The sequence below is a fragment of the Ictalurus furcatus genome, chromosome 9 (genome assembly GCF_023375685.1).
Source record: "Ictalurus furcatus strain D&B chromosome 9, Billie_1.0, whole genome shotgun sequence".
Classification (NCBI taxonomy): domain Eukaryota; kingdom Metazoa; phylum Chordata; class Actinopteri; order Siluriformes; family Ictaluridae; genus Ictalurus; species Ictalurus furcatus.
Window position 1 is genome coordinate 27,372,239 of NC_071263.1, and position 15,297 is coordinate 27,387,535.

A 15,297-nucleotide genomic window follows, 5' to 3' on the forward strand; every position below is an offset into this window, starting at 1 on the left:
ACTAAGGCTTATTCACTTCACACCCCTGTGTTACCACATGTGCCCGCCAGATGGAGCTAAAACACGACGAAGCGATTTGGACCCGCTGGTGACGTCAGTGTGAGGCAGGTGTGCGACGCTCAGGTACATCGCGGGGAATGGAAACCAGACACTTTTAATATTGCGGGAAACGGCAGCTCTGTATTTATATTAGGATCCGGATCTAAATCTGTATTTACTGTTTTCATTTCCCCCCAGTTTTAGTCAACAGAGCAGATTCAAACACTGCTATAGAGGTAAGGTGGTTTACATGCACATGTGTAATGCAAAAAGTGGAGGAAAATAAAGATCATCTGCCAGATTACCAACAACCTTTGATGCACCAACATGCCATCTAACATTTAGAGATAATTTGACTGTGGAGGCAGCAAATTTTTTTATTTTTTTATTTATTTATTTTTTTTGTTTACAATATATCTTGTCAAACCTCTTGGACATAGACATATTGAGACAGCATATAACCAAGTATCAAATTTTAAGCTGGTAAGTTTAATTGAAATTCTCAAATGTAGTAGTAATAGCTTGTAAAATATAATGTGCAATACCATTGTGGTTTTTGTTTTGTTCATCAGATGACTGGGATGAAATTCCTGCTGATTTAAGAGATTTACACATGCATTTTCATACTACCCCCAGAGCATATTTCCTGTAAGAGTATGATCATCTGCTTTCAGTTTTGGAGTATAAATTCTGATCATAACCAGCTGCAACAGAAACAGCACAGACATCACCATGAGCACTTGTCCTAGCTTAAAGTACATTTGGTAAGCAATTCGGACACTTCATAATTTTCTACACTACAATTGTATTTTTTGTTATTTTGTTGTCCGCTACAAACCTTGGCTTTTACTGTTCCATTTGCAAGGTTTAATGGGTGTTTTTACAGAACTGGAAAATTGCATTGAATGAAAATGCATTACATTGAATGACTGAATGAAAATACCCTATCTGTGTTGTTAGCAGGAGACATTGGAGGTTATTTGCCTACATATATTTTAAAATATATTTTTCATAAAATATTTTATCTGGCTGAAAATGATATGAAAGCTCTAGAAACATCTAGATCCAAAAGTGACCAATTGTCATTAATTACAAGGCTAGAAGCATCTTAAAACTTACATGAATTTAATTGTAGACTCATTAATTTAACAGAGGATGTACATTAAGTTTGAGCCTCTCCTGTAAAGGTTTAGTTTAGCTCCAGAATTCGGAATTTAATGTGTGATTTAAAGATATAACTGCAGGAACTGAACCACTGAGTATATGTTTTATAAACAGTATAAGAAAAGCATTAATGACATGTGGACTGATTCACGCATCTGCATTACAGGAACTAGTTAGTCTAGGCAAACCGAAAAAAGCTAACCCCCCCTAAAAGTCAGTGTATAATTCACACACTGATTACACAGCTTTACATAACATTAATGCATCAAATCATGTTCTGTATTTCTCTCTACAGGTATTTCTGAAAATCTGTAATTAAATTAAATGTTTGTTCAAATATTTATGCATGTTTGTTTTTGATTAATTACATACTATGCTACTATACTTTGCTTTGATTAATAATACTTTGTAACTGCAAGCCAACTACCTGTGTCTAATTAAACATGTTTCCTTTAGTAAAAGACTGTGGCTCAGTATCAGCACAAATGGAGTTAAGGCAGCTCAACGGTGAGTAAATACTGAGGTGGACAGAATAATGCATGAAAAGGGAAAAAGAGAAACTTCTTCTAAATTTAGTTTAGTTTTGGAGAAGTAAACTGATGGAATATAAGGCACATGGTAAAGAAATAAAAATAGTTGAAAACATCAATCTATTTATTATAGCATTATATTGCATTTGGATTTATTCACAGTGTTGTTAAGAATTATTTCTCTAAATAAGTTAAATATTTGGCTCGATTAATTCTAGTTATCTGGCATCCTTGAACTTGGCCAATTCTTCTTCTTCATTTATTTTTTTGCTATACACTGAAGGCATTTGGGTTTAAGACAATAGATTTAAAAAAATCACCTGGGAACTTTTCCATCTTTTGTTCACTAGCTTATGTACTGGGTCATTTTTTTAGGTTATTAAGTAGTGTCTGCCAAGTAAAATCAAGTTCAAATGATGAAGTAAAAGTGGAATTACATTCATTTTTTAATTCCATGATATTTTTATTCATGTTATTTTACCTCTACTATAAATGATTAGAATAGTATTACTAAATTAAAACATGAAACACACCTAAAATGTACAATAAATAAGTAGACCTGAGTATTTAGAATACTAAATATGTAGACCTGAGTATTTAGGGTTCTGTAAAACTAAAATAATAGTTGGAACATAGAATACTTGCCACCTAGTGAATTTCTTTTCAAGTATACTAATCAATGTTCACATATAAGTAGACTCTGGTCTACTTTTCTTGAAGTACTTAGATTGTCCTATTGTAAATACAAAAGTGGAGATCTCTAATTACAATCTAAATTTTCATAGAAGTTGAGATTTGTTTTAAAATGCAATAAAAACAACAATGTGTCTCTTGAAACTTTAATCAACTGACAAAGGAACAAAGAAAAGATATTCAATGTTTTCACTGACCAACTTAAAAGTACTTTGTAAATATAAACAAATTTAGAATTTAATGCCTTCAACACACTCAAAAAAAGTTTATTTATACTTTTGTCAATATATTAAAGTTTCAAGAGACTTGACAAATCACAGATTTTGGTTTTTATTGCGTTTTAGAAAAAAATCTGGCGGTTTGGCGGTGCAGTTAATGCCATTGCAGACTGGTTTTGCGAGGCAATACATCAAACGGCGGTGTTCAGCCAGTTCCTTCCCCATCGTGTCGAGTTCGCCTGGGAATCCTTGAGTGGAGCCCGGGCCAGCTCTAGTACGAGGGAGGCACTGGAGGCGAGTGTGGCAGCCTGCTTCCCCCCGCGGTGAGCCAGGGGGACCGGCGGCCACAGGCAAGGACGTAACAGCCCTGATGGGCCACGGAGGGACGTATCAGGGGACATGAGGTTGTTAGGGTAGATAGCCCCTAGTGCTACTATAGGGATATTCCAAGTTTTCAGCTTTCTCTGCTCAGCAAGCTGTCACAGGGGCTCGAAAATATGATGCTTTCCCTCCAACAGAATGTTGAAAAGCTAACGTCACTGATAGACCATCTGGCAGCGTGTAAACTACTGCCAAATGTGTCTCCATGGGTTCTGTCTACCATAGAAAAGGTTTACCAGGTCCAGTTCAGAGCTCGACCCCACCCTGGTTCAGAGGTGTGCTCACCACAGTAGTCAGCACAGAGCAGAGCCCAACATTAGCACAGGAAGTAAGATCCCTTTTGTACAAAGGGGCCATAGAACATTTCGCAAAGTTCCCTAAGGGAGGGAGGGTTTTACAGCCGTTATTTCCTGGTCCGCAAAAAAGATGGTGGTATGTTGGCGATTTGTTCGATGCCAGGGAAACATGGGAGCCTGGTTTGATTAACGCACTCTCCTCGCATACTGTGGATATAAAATCCTTTATTTTCTTCACAGAAACAAAATGATGAATGAAAACTTGTTGAAATTAAACCTTGCTATTAAACTTAATGCGAAATTACTTGTTCTGAATTGGTGTGGAGGAGAGTGGTCAAAAAAGGTGTGTTTCCCAGCTCTCCATTTCCGTCCACCCTGTCAGAAAGTTAACCTACATCATATATACTCCTCCCGCACCACACGTGACCCATGACCACGGAGCAAACACCACCAAAACCCAACAAAACATAACACAATCCCAAATAATAGATTACCCTAGCTCGTTGCCACACCAAACAACCCCAAATTCCAACTCTACAATAAAAAATGGCAAAATGGCTCTAACAGGTGGTATGTGGCCAATTTTAGATCTGCATCATCTGAACCATACTCTTTGGACATACAGGTTCAAGATGCTGACACTCGAACTTATCATGCCACAGATTCAATTCGAGGACTGGTTTGTGACGATAGATATGAAAGATGCATATTTCCACATAGGAATATCGCCCACTCACAGGAAGGTTGCATTTGGAGACAATGCATACCAATATCTGGTTCTTCCCTTCGGGTTAGCTTTATCCCTTTGCACATTCACAAAGTGCATGGATGCTGCTCTGGCTCCCTTGTGACTCCAGGGCATCCGTGAACTAAACTACCTGGACAACTGATTAATTCTAGTGCGATCCAGGGAACTGGCACTTCAACATCGAGATGTTGTTCTTGCCCACATGAGGAGCTTGGATCTCAGGTTGAACCTCAAGAAAAGTATGCTTTCTCCAGTGCAGAAGATAACTTTTCTAGGGTTTATATGGGATTCTACAATGATGAGGGCATTTCTATCCCAACATGCATACGATCGATCCTATCAACATTGAGCAAGATAAAGCTGGGTCTGGGCATTCCATTCATTCTCTACGAGAGACTGTTGGGCCTTATGGCAGCAGCAGCCAACATCATACCATTGGGCCTATTGCACCGTTTCAGTGGTGGCTGAAAAGTCGGGGGGTTTTCCGAGGATGAAACCTCTGAGAGTAATCAGTGTCCCACAGCGATGCCTACGTGCTCTGAGAATTTGGAAGCGCCCCCGGTTTCAAGCCTTGGGTCACACTCTAGGGGTGTCTCCTTATCGCAAGATGGTAATGACAGACACCGCCCTCATGGGCTGGAGCGGCCCTCATCTGGAGTGATATATAAATTGCCTAGAAATGCGGGACATATTTCTAGCACTGAAATTCTTTCTTCCTCAATTGAGAGGTCACCATGTGTTTACAGACAACACAGCAGTGGCCTCATATATCGACCACCTGGGAGGATTATGTTTGCGCCCCCTGTTCAGGCAACTAATTCTTCTCTGGACAGAGGGAAAGTTTTGTCAGTGAGTGCAATGTGCATTCTGGGCAACTGGAATGAGGGCAGACATCCTGTTGAGGCAGGGGCTAAGGCCCAGGGATTGGTGGCTCCATCCACAAGTGGTGGAGTCCATATGGCAGAGGTTTGGCCAAGCAGGAGTGGATGTGTTCACCTCCGAGGAGACAATACACTGCCCGCTGTGGTTCACCCTCACTCCTCCCGCACCATTAGGGCTGGACGCCATGGTGCACATGTGGCCGAGGTCACATCTCTATGCTTTCCCCCGATCACTCTGCTCCCACAAGTTCTAGCAAGAGTTCGCCAAGATGGTCTACGTCTGCTGCTAGTAGCACCTTATTGGCCAGCTTGAGTATGGTTCTCAGAGACCTTATCCCTGCTAGACAGCACTCCTTCAGAGATTCCCCTCTGCAGGGATCTACTGTCTCAAGCCAGTTATCCATAGTTATCACCCTTGGCCAGAACTATGGAAACTGTGGGTCTGGTTCCTGAGGGGCACCAGCTCATAGATTCTGGTCGCACAACTGAGGTTGCGGAGACCATTTAGAATGCTACAGCACCAGCCACGACGAACTTTTTGTCGTGTGGTGCGAGGAACGTCAACTATACCCAGTGAACTGCGCAATAGCTACAGCCCTGGAGTTCTTGCAAGGATGTTTCTCATCGGGGTGGGCTCCTCCTACAATCAGGGTTTACGTGGCTGCCATTTCGGCCAGTTATGCCCCTATTGATGGAGCCTCTGTTGAGCAATATCCTCTATCTTCGAGGGATATGCGTGGTGTCAGGCGGCTGAGGCACATCTGCAGACCACACATACCTTCCTGGGACCTTTCTGTGGTCCTGGAAGGTGTGTCAGGTGCTGCACTTGAGCATTTGAGTCAGCCTCTGAGAAGCTTCTGACTCTAAAGGTAGCTCTTCTGCTGGCCCTGACCTCTCTCAAGTGAGTAGGAGATCTACAAGCTCTCTCTGTTGCCCCTTCCTGCCTTGACTTTACCTCTGGATGAGCCAAGGCCATGCTGTATCCTAGGCCGGATTATATTCCTAAAGTGCTTATATCTGCTGCCCAGTCAGTAGTGCTGCAGGCTTTCTGCCTTCCTCTGTTCCTCATACTGGAACAAGGGAAATTGCACTGACTGTGTCCAGTAAGGGTTCTCTGTACTTACGTCCACCACTCCGGCCAAAGGCATAAGTCGGAGCAGCTGCTGGTCGGCTTTGGCGGCAACAGCGCATCTCTAATTGGATAGTGGAATCTATCTCTATCGCTTATGAGGCATGCAGTCTCACTACACCTCTGGGCATAAGGGCTCATTCCATTAAGGGGGTCTCCTTCTCGAAGGCTTTGTCCTAAGGGCTATCCTTACAGGATGTGTGTGCTGCGGCGGGGTGGTCTACGCCGCACACACTCATTCGATTTTACAGCCTAGATATACATTCCGGCCCAGCCTTGAGTTCTTGCAGTGACACTCAGGCTCAGATCTTTTTGAACAGGCTGTACCCTCAGTATGACAGTGTGGGTATTCTCATTCCCACCTGATCACGGCAGGCCTATAAATAGGCATGTTGTTACACAAGCTTCGGATACCAGTCACGCGCGAGGACGCTTCCCACAGCATTCAGCTAACTCAATGTCTCGTTCTCTTCCCAGGGAACAGGGTTGCATGCGTAATTGCACTGATGTTTTCAGTGGAAGTTCATGATTAGAAATAGGAGTAGTATTTCCTCAGCAGTGATCCAGGTGCATTCCTCCAGATGGTACTCCTCCCATTGTAAGAGGTACAGCATGCATAATCCCTGTCCTTTAGAGTCAAGTAGTCTTATGAGGTATGCTGGTTTGCTGTCTATTTAACACAGTTTTTAATTAAATTGAGTTGTATTTACAGTATATAGTTCTTTTAACAATGGACATTTTCTCAAAGCAGTTTTACAGAAGTCCAGATATAGATTTAAATTTCCCTAATGAGGAAAACTGACATTAGAGGAACCAGAATCAAATGGGAACCCATCCTCTTCTGGGTGACACCAGATAATGAGATTATGAGTCATTGCCCATCTACAGGTGTGTGCTTGAGTATGAGCCTCAATGTCATTTCTGATTTCATTAGAGTTTTAACTTTAAGCGTGAAGTGTGTGGGAGGGATGGAGGTAAAATTCAATAGTAGTATTTTATAATCAGTGCAACATTTTACTGGGAACCAATGCAGTGTGAATAAGATAGGGGTGATGTGGCGCAATCTTCTGGTTCTAGTAAGGACTAGTTGGACTAGTAGGATTGGTTGCTGAATTCTGGACTAACTGGAACTTGTTTATGCACCTACTGAAACATCCACACAGAAAGGCATTACAGTAATCCAACCTAGAGGTGACAAAAGCATAAACTAGTTTTTCTGCATAATTTCTTATCTTAGCAACTTATTAGCTTAGCTATTTCTGAGATGAAAAAGGCTATTCTAGTAATATTATCTACATGAGCTTCAAATGTGAGAAAGTAAATAATTAGACCAGTCTTTTACTGCTGCAAAAGGTATATAGTTTCAATCAAAATTATTCAACCCCCATTGCAAATCAGGTTTATTGTCAAAATTTACAGACTTTCAGCTGTTTGCAATGAACAAATCAAACAAAAGCAATTGAAATAGTTCAACACAATGAATGCTTCAAGTGGTTTCCCCAAATTCAACAGAAAATTTATTTATAATGATTTCTATAGTTTCAAAATTGTATGGTGCAGGTGCTAGCATGGCCTGCCTGCACTCTTGACCTGTCTCTGATTAAGAATATGTGGCATGTTATGAAGTGCAAAATAAGGAAACAAAGGCCCTGTACAGTTGTGCAGCTGAAGAAATGCATAATGGATAAAATGAGGGAAAATTCCGCTTGCTAAACTTAACCAACTGGTGTTTTCACTCAGCTCCCAAACACTTAATAAGTGTTATGAAAAGAAAAGCTGATGTTACACAGCGGTGAACAGTCGACACTGTCCCAAATTTTTTGGACTGTGTTACAGTCTTCAGATTTGAAATGAGTGTATATTTTCAAAAATAAACAAAATTAAAGTAAAACATCAAATAATGTATTTTCAATATAGTACAGGGTGAATTTGATTTTCACATGTCTCTTTTTTTTTCTCATTTTCCATACTGTCCCAACATTTGTATTCACAAATATGTCTCTATTTGTACAAATCGTTGCACATTCATTTAATTCTGAATTTCGCAGACACAAATTATAAGACATATATTTGTGGATAGTAAGATACATTTGCAACATTTATCAAGTTCATGCATAGATGTGCATGCCTTTGTTAATCATTTTGAGACTAATTCCATCCCATAGTCTCTCCTGTCTATAAGTGTGTCGTTCACTGAAACACAGCACGTTCATTCGCCAAATTCTGCACATACCACTCACTTTCTCTGACCCCACCCTTCATTCTGAAATGAACACACAGCAGCACCATGCCTCTGCTTCCACAGCACGTTACTTTTATTAGCACTAAAAAAAATCTTTGATCAGGAACACATGATATGGTAGTGTTATTTTCTTATCCTCTTATTTGTGTTAAAGTTTTGAAGCGTAATTAAATGAAACAGTGTAATGTCCGATTAATGTCATATTTATTATGTCAGTAGTCACAGAAATAGTTTTAGTAATATAAGGCAGTTATAATATTAGTGTCCAAGACTGGACAGATCCCCACTGTGTACCTGGTCTAGAACGACCCATGCCCATAAAACTGAAAATCAGTGAGACTTAACTGGTGTTTCACATGTGGCTTTACTAAATGTATTCAAGTGTATATTGAATATATAATTTTTTATTTTAACTAAGTATGCTACGAACGCATTTAGGACAGTGTACTCAAAGACTACATTCTACATAACCCTGAATTAAACATGCACATTTGGTTGGTGATAAGACTGTATTTGAAATCAGAGGTATAACTTCACTGATATTATGAAATAGCTTCAAATTTAACATTAAACATTATATACTACATCACTGTTAAAGTCTCTCATTGGTCAGAATGTGTGGATTCATTTTATATAACATCAATAAAGGTTTTTGTAGGGTTTATAATAACATGCTTGTTCTATTTAATGTGCTATAGATTCTATAGTAGCAGCTAAATCTCAGGGACATGTATGGCCTAATTTAATCCAAGGCTATAAATAAATGGATTAAAAATGTATTGTTACTTAACAAGCTAAAATGTGTAATTGGTGAAACAGTGATGTTTTCTGTAAGGGGAGGTTTGTTTAACATTTATGAAAGGAGTCTCCAGTGTCAGCACTTTGTAGCAGTTAGTAGGTTTTCTGCCACATGAACGTCTTCATGACAGAGGTGTTCACACTTTCAGGTTCTTACTTTCATGACATTTTGTCTTATAAACTTTGAAAAACAATATAAAAAATTATTCTGATAACAAATTGGGAAATACAATATTGGGATGTTTGTTTGTCATTATGCGAAAGTTTCCAATGGGAAAAAAAAAAAAGATTCCTGTGAATTTTCATGAAAAAATGCTTAAAAAGAAAAAAGAGAAAATGCTACAAACGTTTAGAGCAATTGTAAGAAGTATTGTAATATTGTAAACATGGGTGGCATGTTGGTGCACCAGGTAGTGTTGTCACCTTAAAGCTCCAGGTTCCCTGGTTTGATCCAACTACAAGCTCCCTGGTTGATCCAGGGTGTATTCTTGCCTGCCGTCCAGGATAAGCTCTGGATCCACTTTAACCCTGATGAGGATCAAGTGCTCACTGAAGATGAATGAATGAATGTGGATTTTGTCTTTGATTTGTACATTTGTAATTATAAAATCATTATATTTCATTATGTAAAGGAGGTTTTGAAAATGAAAACAGAAATCTGTAAAATTCCATGAGGTGGAATCTGGTCAGGTAACCTTTGGCAGCATTCTTTTGCAACTTTAAAAAACAATTAATCATTGTGAAGCGATGTTGTTTCTAAGAGTGATGAGATGACACTCAGTAGATGTACCTGTACCCATATGGTTGGACATTCCACTAATTAACTGCATGACTAGTTTGATCTGAAATGAGATGAACTTTAGATTTTGTGAAACTGAAACATCCTGCTGCTGACAGGGTTCTTAAATATTAATAAAATAATTCAAAATGCATTGGTGTGATTTTTAGCTTCAGTTATTGATCCATCCATCCATCCATCTCCAACTGCTTACTCCATTTCAGGGTCATGGGGGAGCCTGGAGCCTATCCCAGGGAGCATCGGGCACAAGGCATGGTACAGCCTGGACAGGGTTCAGTTATTGATATATATATATATATATATATATATATATATATATATATATATATATATATATATATATATATATATATATAACAATAGATGTGACAGGGAAATAAATTTGCTGGTCCAAATACTTTTTTAAATGATTTGGTCAAGTTGTAACCAAGTTGTAAATTGTCATGGGCATTGTGAGTTTTAATTAAATCATTTGCTAGCCCTAAGCAAGAAGTTAAATCTCCAAACAATATGGATCTTCATACATCTTCTGAGTCTGGTGCATTATACAGAAGACCCAGCTATGTATCCAGGTTCATTTAACTGAAACACTAAAGAACACCTAAACCAGTCATATTCAAAGAAAAGGCTCTCATTAGTCTACTATATGCCTTCAATATTACATGAGACAATATTGACAAAATATCACAGCTTATGCTACATAAAAAAACAAAAAGTATCACCATTTATGAAGAGGACACAGAGTCTATCATTGATATACAACAACTAGAAACTCAGGACTCATTTTATTGCTCAGGTGAATCTTTAATGGAAAAGGGTCTGGTTCCACAAAAGCCCTGACCAGTTAGTTTGGAAAAACATTTGTATATTTGAAGAGCTCTTGAGTTTTGTGAATGTATGTGTAAGGAGACTGACTAATGTAATCTTTAACTGATTGGCTTCAAATCTTGGACAAAAGAAACGCTGCGTTAAAAAAAAAAAGCAGGAAGAGCTAATATGTGTCTTTACTAGTCAAAAAGTTGCAGTGGCTGAGCTGCATTACTTGAATATTTAGCCTATGGCATGCTTAAGAGGCACTGTATAATTATCAGTTTGCTTTTTTTAGCGCTCTATGAGCTCTACCTTTTATGGAGTTTGTGGGCATCGCTAAATGTAAAGCACCTGTTCTATGAAAACGCTTGGTATGTTACTGAGTCAATGCAATGTCTCAGTTTCTGTTTTCATTTCCCCTCAGTGAAACTGCATCTACCTCCATTGAAAGCCCTGACTCATCATGCCATGTGACTATCCCTCTGGGGTATCAAAACTTTTGTGAAGTGTTCAGCAAAATGAAAGCCTTTGGCCTGCTTCCTCACTGGCCCTACGACTGAAGCATTGACCTCATTCCTGGGACCATGACCCCTCACAGTCACATTTACCCCCTCAACATCACTGAAAGTCAAGCCATGCAGGTCTACATCACCCTAGCTCAGGGGTACATCCATCCCTCCACATCACTAGCATCTGCCAGCTTCTTCTTTGTGGAAAAGAAAGGAAGAGGTCTCAGGCCCTGATTATTGAGGGCTGAACCAAATCACTACCAAATATCGCTACCCATTACCTTTAGTCCCATCGGCCCTCAAACAGCTCAGAGAAGCCTGAATCTTCACGAAATTAGACAAGTGCCGTACCTATAATCTCATCCACATCCGAGAAAGGGATGAGTGGAAAATGGCCTTTAGTACAACCTCTGGAATTACGTGTACTAGTGTATGAGACATGCTGGGGTCTCGTACATTATGATTACTGGTATTCAAAATGTATGCCTACATTGATGACATTTTGATTTACTCTTCATTCCAAGAAATTCATGTTACCCATGTGAAACAAGTGCTTCAGAGACTCATGGACAATCACCTATATGTCAAAGCAGAAAAGTGTGAATTCCATGTTGAATATAAAATTTTTCCCACTTCTTTTCTTATTTTAAGAAAAAAAAATTTGAGAATCTTAGAAAAATTCAGTTCTGTTTGTAGAAATGTTAATTTTTTATATATTTTTCTTTACCTTTCCCTGTTTTGAATTGTCTTGGCACATCATGTTCTAACACACAAAGGAAACAGAAAGTAATTTCCAAGAAATCATACTATCCCCAGAAGAAGGTGTTTCTCACATGCATTACCTGTAAGAGCAAGTTAATCTGCTTTCACTTTGGGGTTATAAATTCTGATCATAACCAGCTGCACAGACATCACCCTGAGCACTTGTCTCAGCTGGGAGTCCATTTGGTAAGCAAATATAACACTTCATAATTTTCTACACTACACGATTATTTTTGTCCTTATTTTGTTGTCAGCTATAAACATTTGATTTTACTGTTCCATCTACAAGGTTTAATGGGTGTTTTACAGAACATACACGTCTGTGTTGTTTGCAAGAAAAGAGAGGAAATAAAAATTTATGAGATTTTGTGTCGGAGACATTGGAGGTTATTTGCCTACATATTTTTGAAAAGATATTTTTCTTAGCTTGTTCAGGAACCTGGTCTGATAATGAAATTATATTATGGTAATTGCTGGTGGGGAGGGGAAGATCTTACCTCCCACATTGTCCAGTTCCCAAAGCTGTGCAATCTGTCTCCGATGGGGTCTACTACTGTGTCTGTTTTCAGTGGAAGTTCATGATTAGAAGTATTCTATATGAGGAGTAGTATATGAAGAGTAGTATTGCCTCAGCAGTGATCCAGGTGCATTCCTCTGTATGGTACCCCTCCCAGTGTATGACATACAGCATGCATAAACCCTGTCCTTTAGAGTCGAGTAGTCTCATGAGGTATGCTGGTCTGCTGTCTATTTAATCTAATTTTTAATTATATTTATGTAGTTCGTTTAACAATGGGCATTTTCACAAAGCAGTTTTACAGAAGTCCAGATATAGATTTAAATTCCCATAATGAGGAAAACAGCTGGCATAAGGAAGAAATCTTTAGAGGAACCAGACTCAAAAGGGAACCCATCCTCTTCTGGGTGACACAATATAGTGAGATTATGAGCCATTACTCATCCACAGGTGTGTACTGTGGAGATAAGCAGTGTTAAGTGTGGAAGGATCTTGGGTGGATGGGGGTAAAATAGAATAGTAGTATTTTATAATCAATGCAACATTTTACTGGGAGCAAATGCAGTGTGCATAAGATCGGGATGATGTAGTCAAATCTTCTGGTTCTAGTAAGGACTCTGGTTGCCGCATTCTGGACTAATCAGAGCTTGTTTCTCCACCTGCTGGAACATCCAGACAGCAAGGCATTACAACAATCCAAACTAGAGGGGACAAAAGCATAAACTAGACCCTGTGTCCAGAAGGAGTGGAGGCTAAGCTCTGGTTTTCTGCCCCTGTAATATGCCATCTTTGTGTCATGGCACACAACAAATTTTGGTTATACAGCTGTTTACAGAAACCTCAATATCTCGGCGCCGCATGTTTCAAGCTCCTTGGAACAAAAACTAATCTCTAAAACAAACTACAAGGTACATGTACATATATAAACATTTTACACATTCTTGTTCCTTAATCTTAGAACTTAAGTCCAAATGTACAGTAATGCTCAAGATTGCTCACATTGTTCCACATTTAGGGTACATTTATAATGGGAAGGGTTTGAGTCTTAGCCTTAATTGTTTTGAGGTTACCTAGGTAAGTATAGTGTGCTTGCAGAACATTTCAGTTTTGAGATTTCTCTTTTTTTTTTCATGTGGGTGAGAAAGTGCCATTTAAAAAATTCCCCTATGTTTTGGGTTGAATATCTCTGGTGGGGGACCAGATACGAACCTGAAATTTTCACAGAAATAAGTCCTCTATAGTAGCAACCTCTAAAGTTAAAATTTTGAGTTTGAGATTACACTGGTTACAGAGCTAGGGCTAGTGGAAATCTGGGGAAAAACATACTTTATTCATGCATTTTGAGAAATGAACAAATGTAATATAAGCATAACAAATAATAAAAATGAACAGTAGTTCACAGTAATTATGATTGGCATACAATAGCTTATGCTTGTCAATGAGGTCTAAAATATTACTACATATAATACTAGCAGCAGTAAAGCATGAACTATCACAGGGGTTTTCAAATCTGCAGACTTCAGCTCAAACCTCCAAACTCTGCTAGTAATCCTGAAGACCTTGGTTAGCTTGTTCAGGTGTGTTTATCCAAATATGGAATTACATTGTTCAGTTGGGTGTTTTACAAATTTACAGTGTCATAAACAGAGCTGTGGTGGTGTTTTTCCTATTATAATAGCAGTAAGTGACTTCTATTTCGAAATGTCACACTAAATAGTGTAATGCTTTAGCTCTCTTTCAGGGGGGGTCAGCTTTTTTTTAATTTTCCCAGACAATGTATGATTCACGCACTGATTACACACCTTTACATAACATTTAATGCATCAAATCATGTTCTGTATTTCTCCAGGTATTTCTGAAAATATGTAATTACCAACAAACCTATGGTGAAGAAACACAGATGAAAGTATGAACTACACACTAGCATTTTAGAGGATTAAATGTTTGTTCTAATATTTATGCATGTTTTTTTTTAAATTAATTTCATACTATGCTAATATACTTTGATTAATAATACTTTGTAACTGCAAGCAAATTACCTGTGTCTAATTAAACATGTTTCTTTAGTAAAAGACTGTGGCTCAGGATCCGCACAAATGGAGTTAAAGCAGCTCAAAGGTGAGTAAATACTGACGTGGTCACAATAATGTATGAAAAGGGAAAAAGAGAAACTTCTCAATTTAGTTTGGGAAAAGTAAACTAATGGAATATAAGGTGCATGGTATATGCACCTTATATACCTCATGTACACCTCATATACTATATATATATATATATATATATATATATATATATATATATATATATATATATATATATATATATATATATATATTAGTTGAAAACATCTATCTGCCAAATGCCGTAAATATAAATGTAAACGTATCACATTATATTGCATTTGGATTTATTCAGTGGTGTAAAGAAATAATTCTTGCTCAAAATAAGTTCATTATTGGTTTGATTAATTCTAGTTATTTGGCATCCTGTAACTTGGCTAATTTTTCTTCTTCATTTTTTTTTGCTATACACTTGGGTTACATTTGGGTTTGAGACAATAGATTAAAAAATGTTCTATCTTTTGTTCACTAGCTCATGTACTATGTCTTTTTTAGGTTATTAAGAATTGACTGCCAAATAAAATTAAGTTAAAATGATTATTTATGAAGTTTAAATAAAAGTGGAATTACATTCATTTATAATATAATTCCATATTTTTTTTATTCATGTTACAAAAATGATCAGAATAATATTACTGAATTAAAACATGAAACATATATA

General features: G+C 38.1%; 2 protein-coding genes across 3 annotated transcripts in view; both read left to right on the forward strand.

The window, feature by feature from the left end:
- LOC128613132 (up-regulator of cell proliferation-like) overlaps nt 1–15,297 on the forward strand; it is a 21,829-nt gene continuing 6,532 nt past the window's right edge. Inside the window, exons 1-5 of one of the 2 annotated variants that reach the window (XM_053633713.1) lie at nt 1–522; nt 612–803; nt 1,660–1,710; nt 14,366–14,422; nt 14,584–14,634. In XM_053633713.1, coding sequence (XP_053489688.1) covers nt 14,613–14,634 — 22 coding nt within the window. In that variant the 5' untranslated portion in view covers nt 1–522; nt 612–803; nt 1,660–1,710; nt 14,366–14,422; nt 14,584–14,612. Of the gene's footprint in view, nt 804–1,659; nt 1,711–11,152; nt 11,242–14,365; nt 14,423–14,583; nt 14,635–15,297 lie in introns of those variants that run through there. The other variant, XR_008386833.1, reaches the window with a different exon arrangement.
- LOC128613134 (up-regulator of cell proliferation-like) overlaps nt 11,886–15,297 on the forward strand; it is a 27,439-nt gene continuing 24,027 nt past the window's right edge. The window contains exon 1 of the mRNA XM_053633721.1: nt 11,886–12,185. The gene's annotated coding sequence lies outside the window, so the exon portion shown is untranslated. The remainder of the gene's footprint in view (nt 12,186–15,297) is intronic.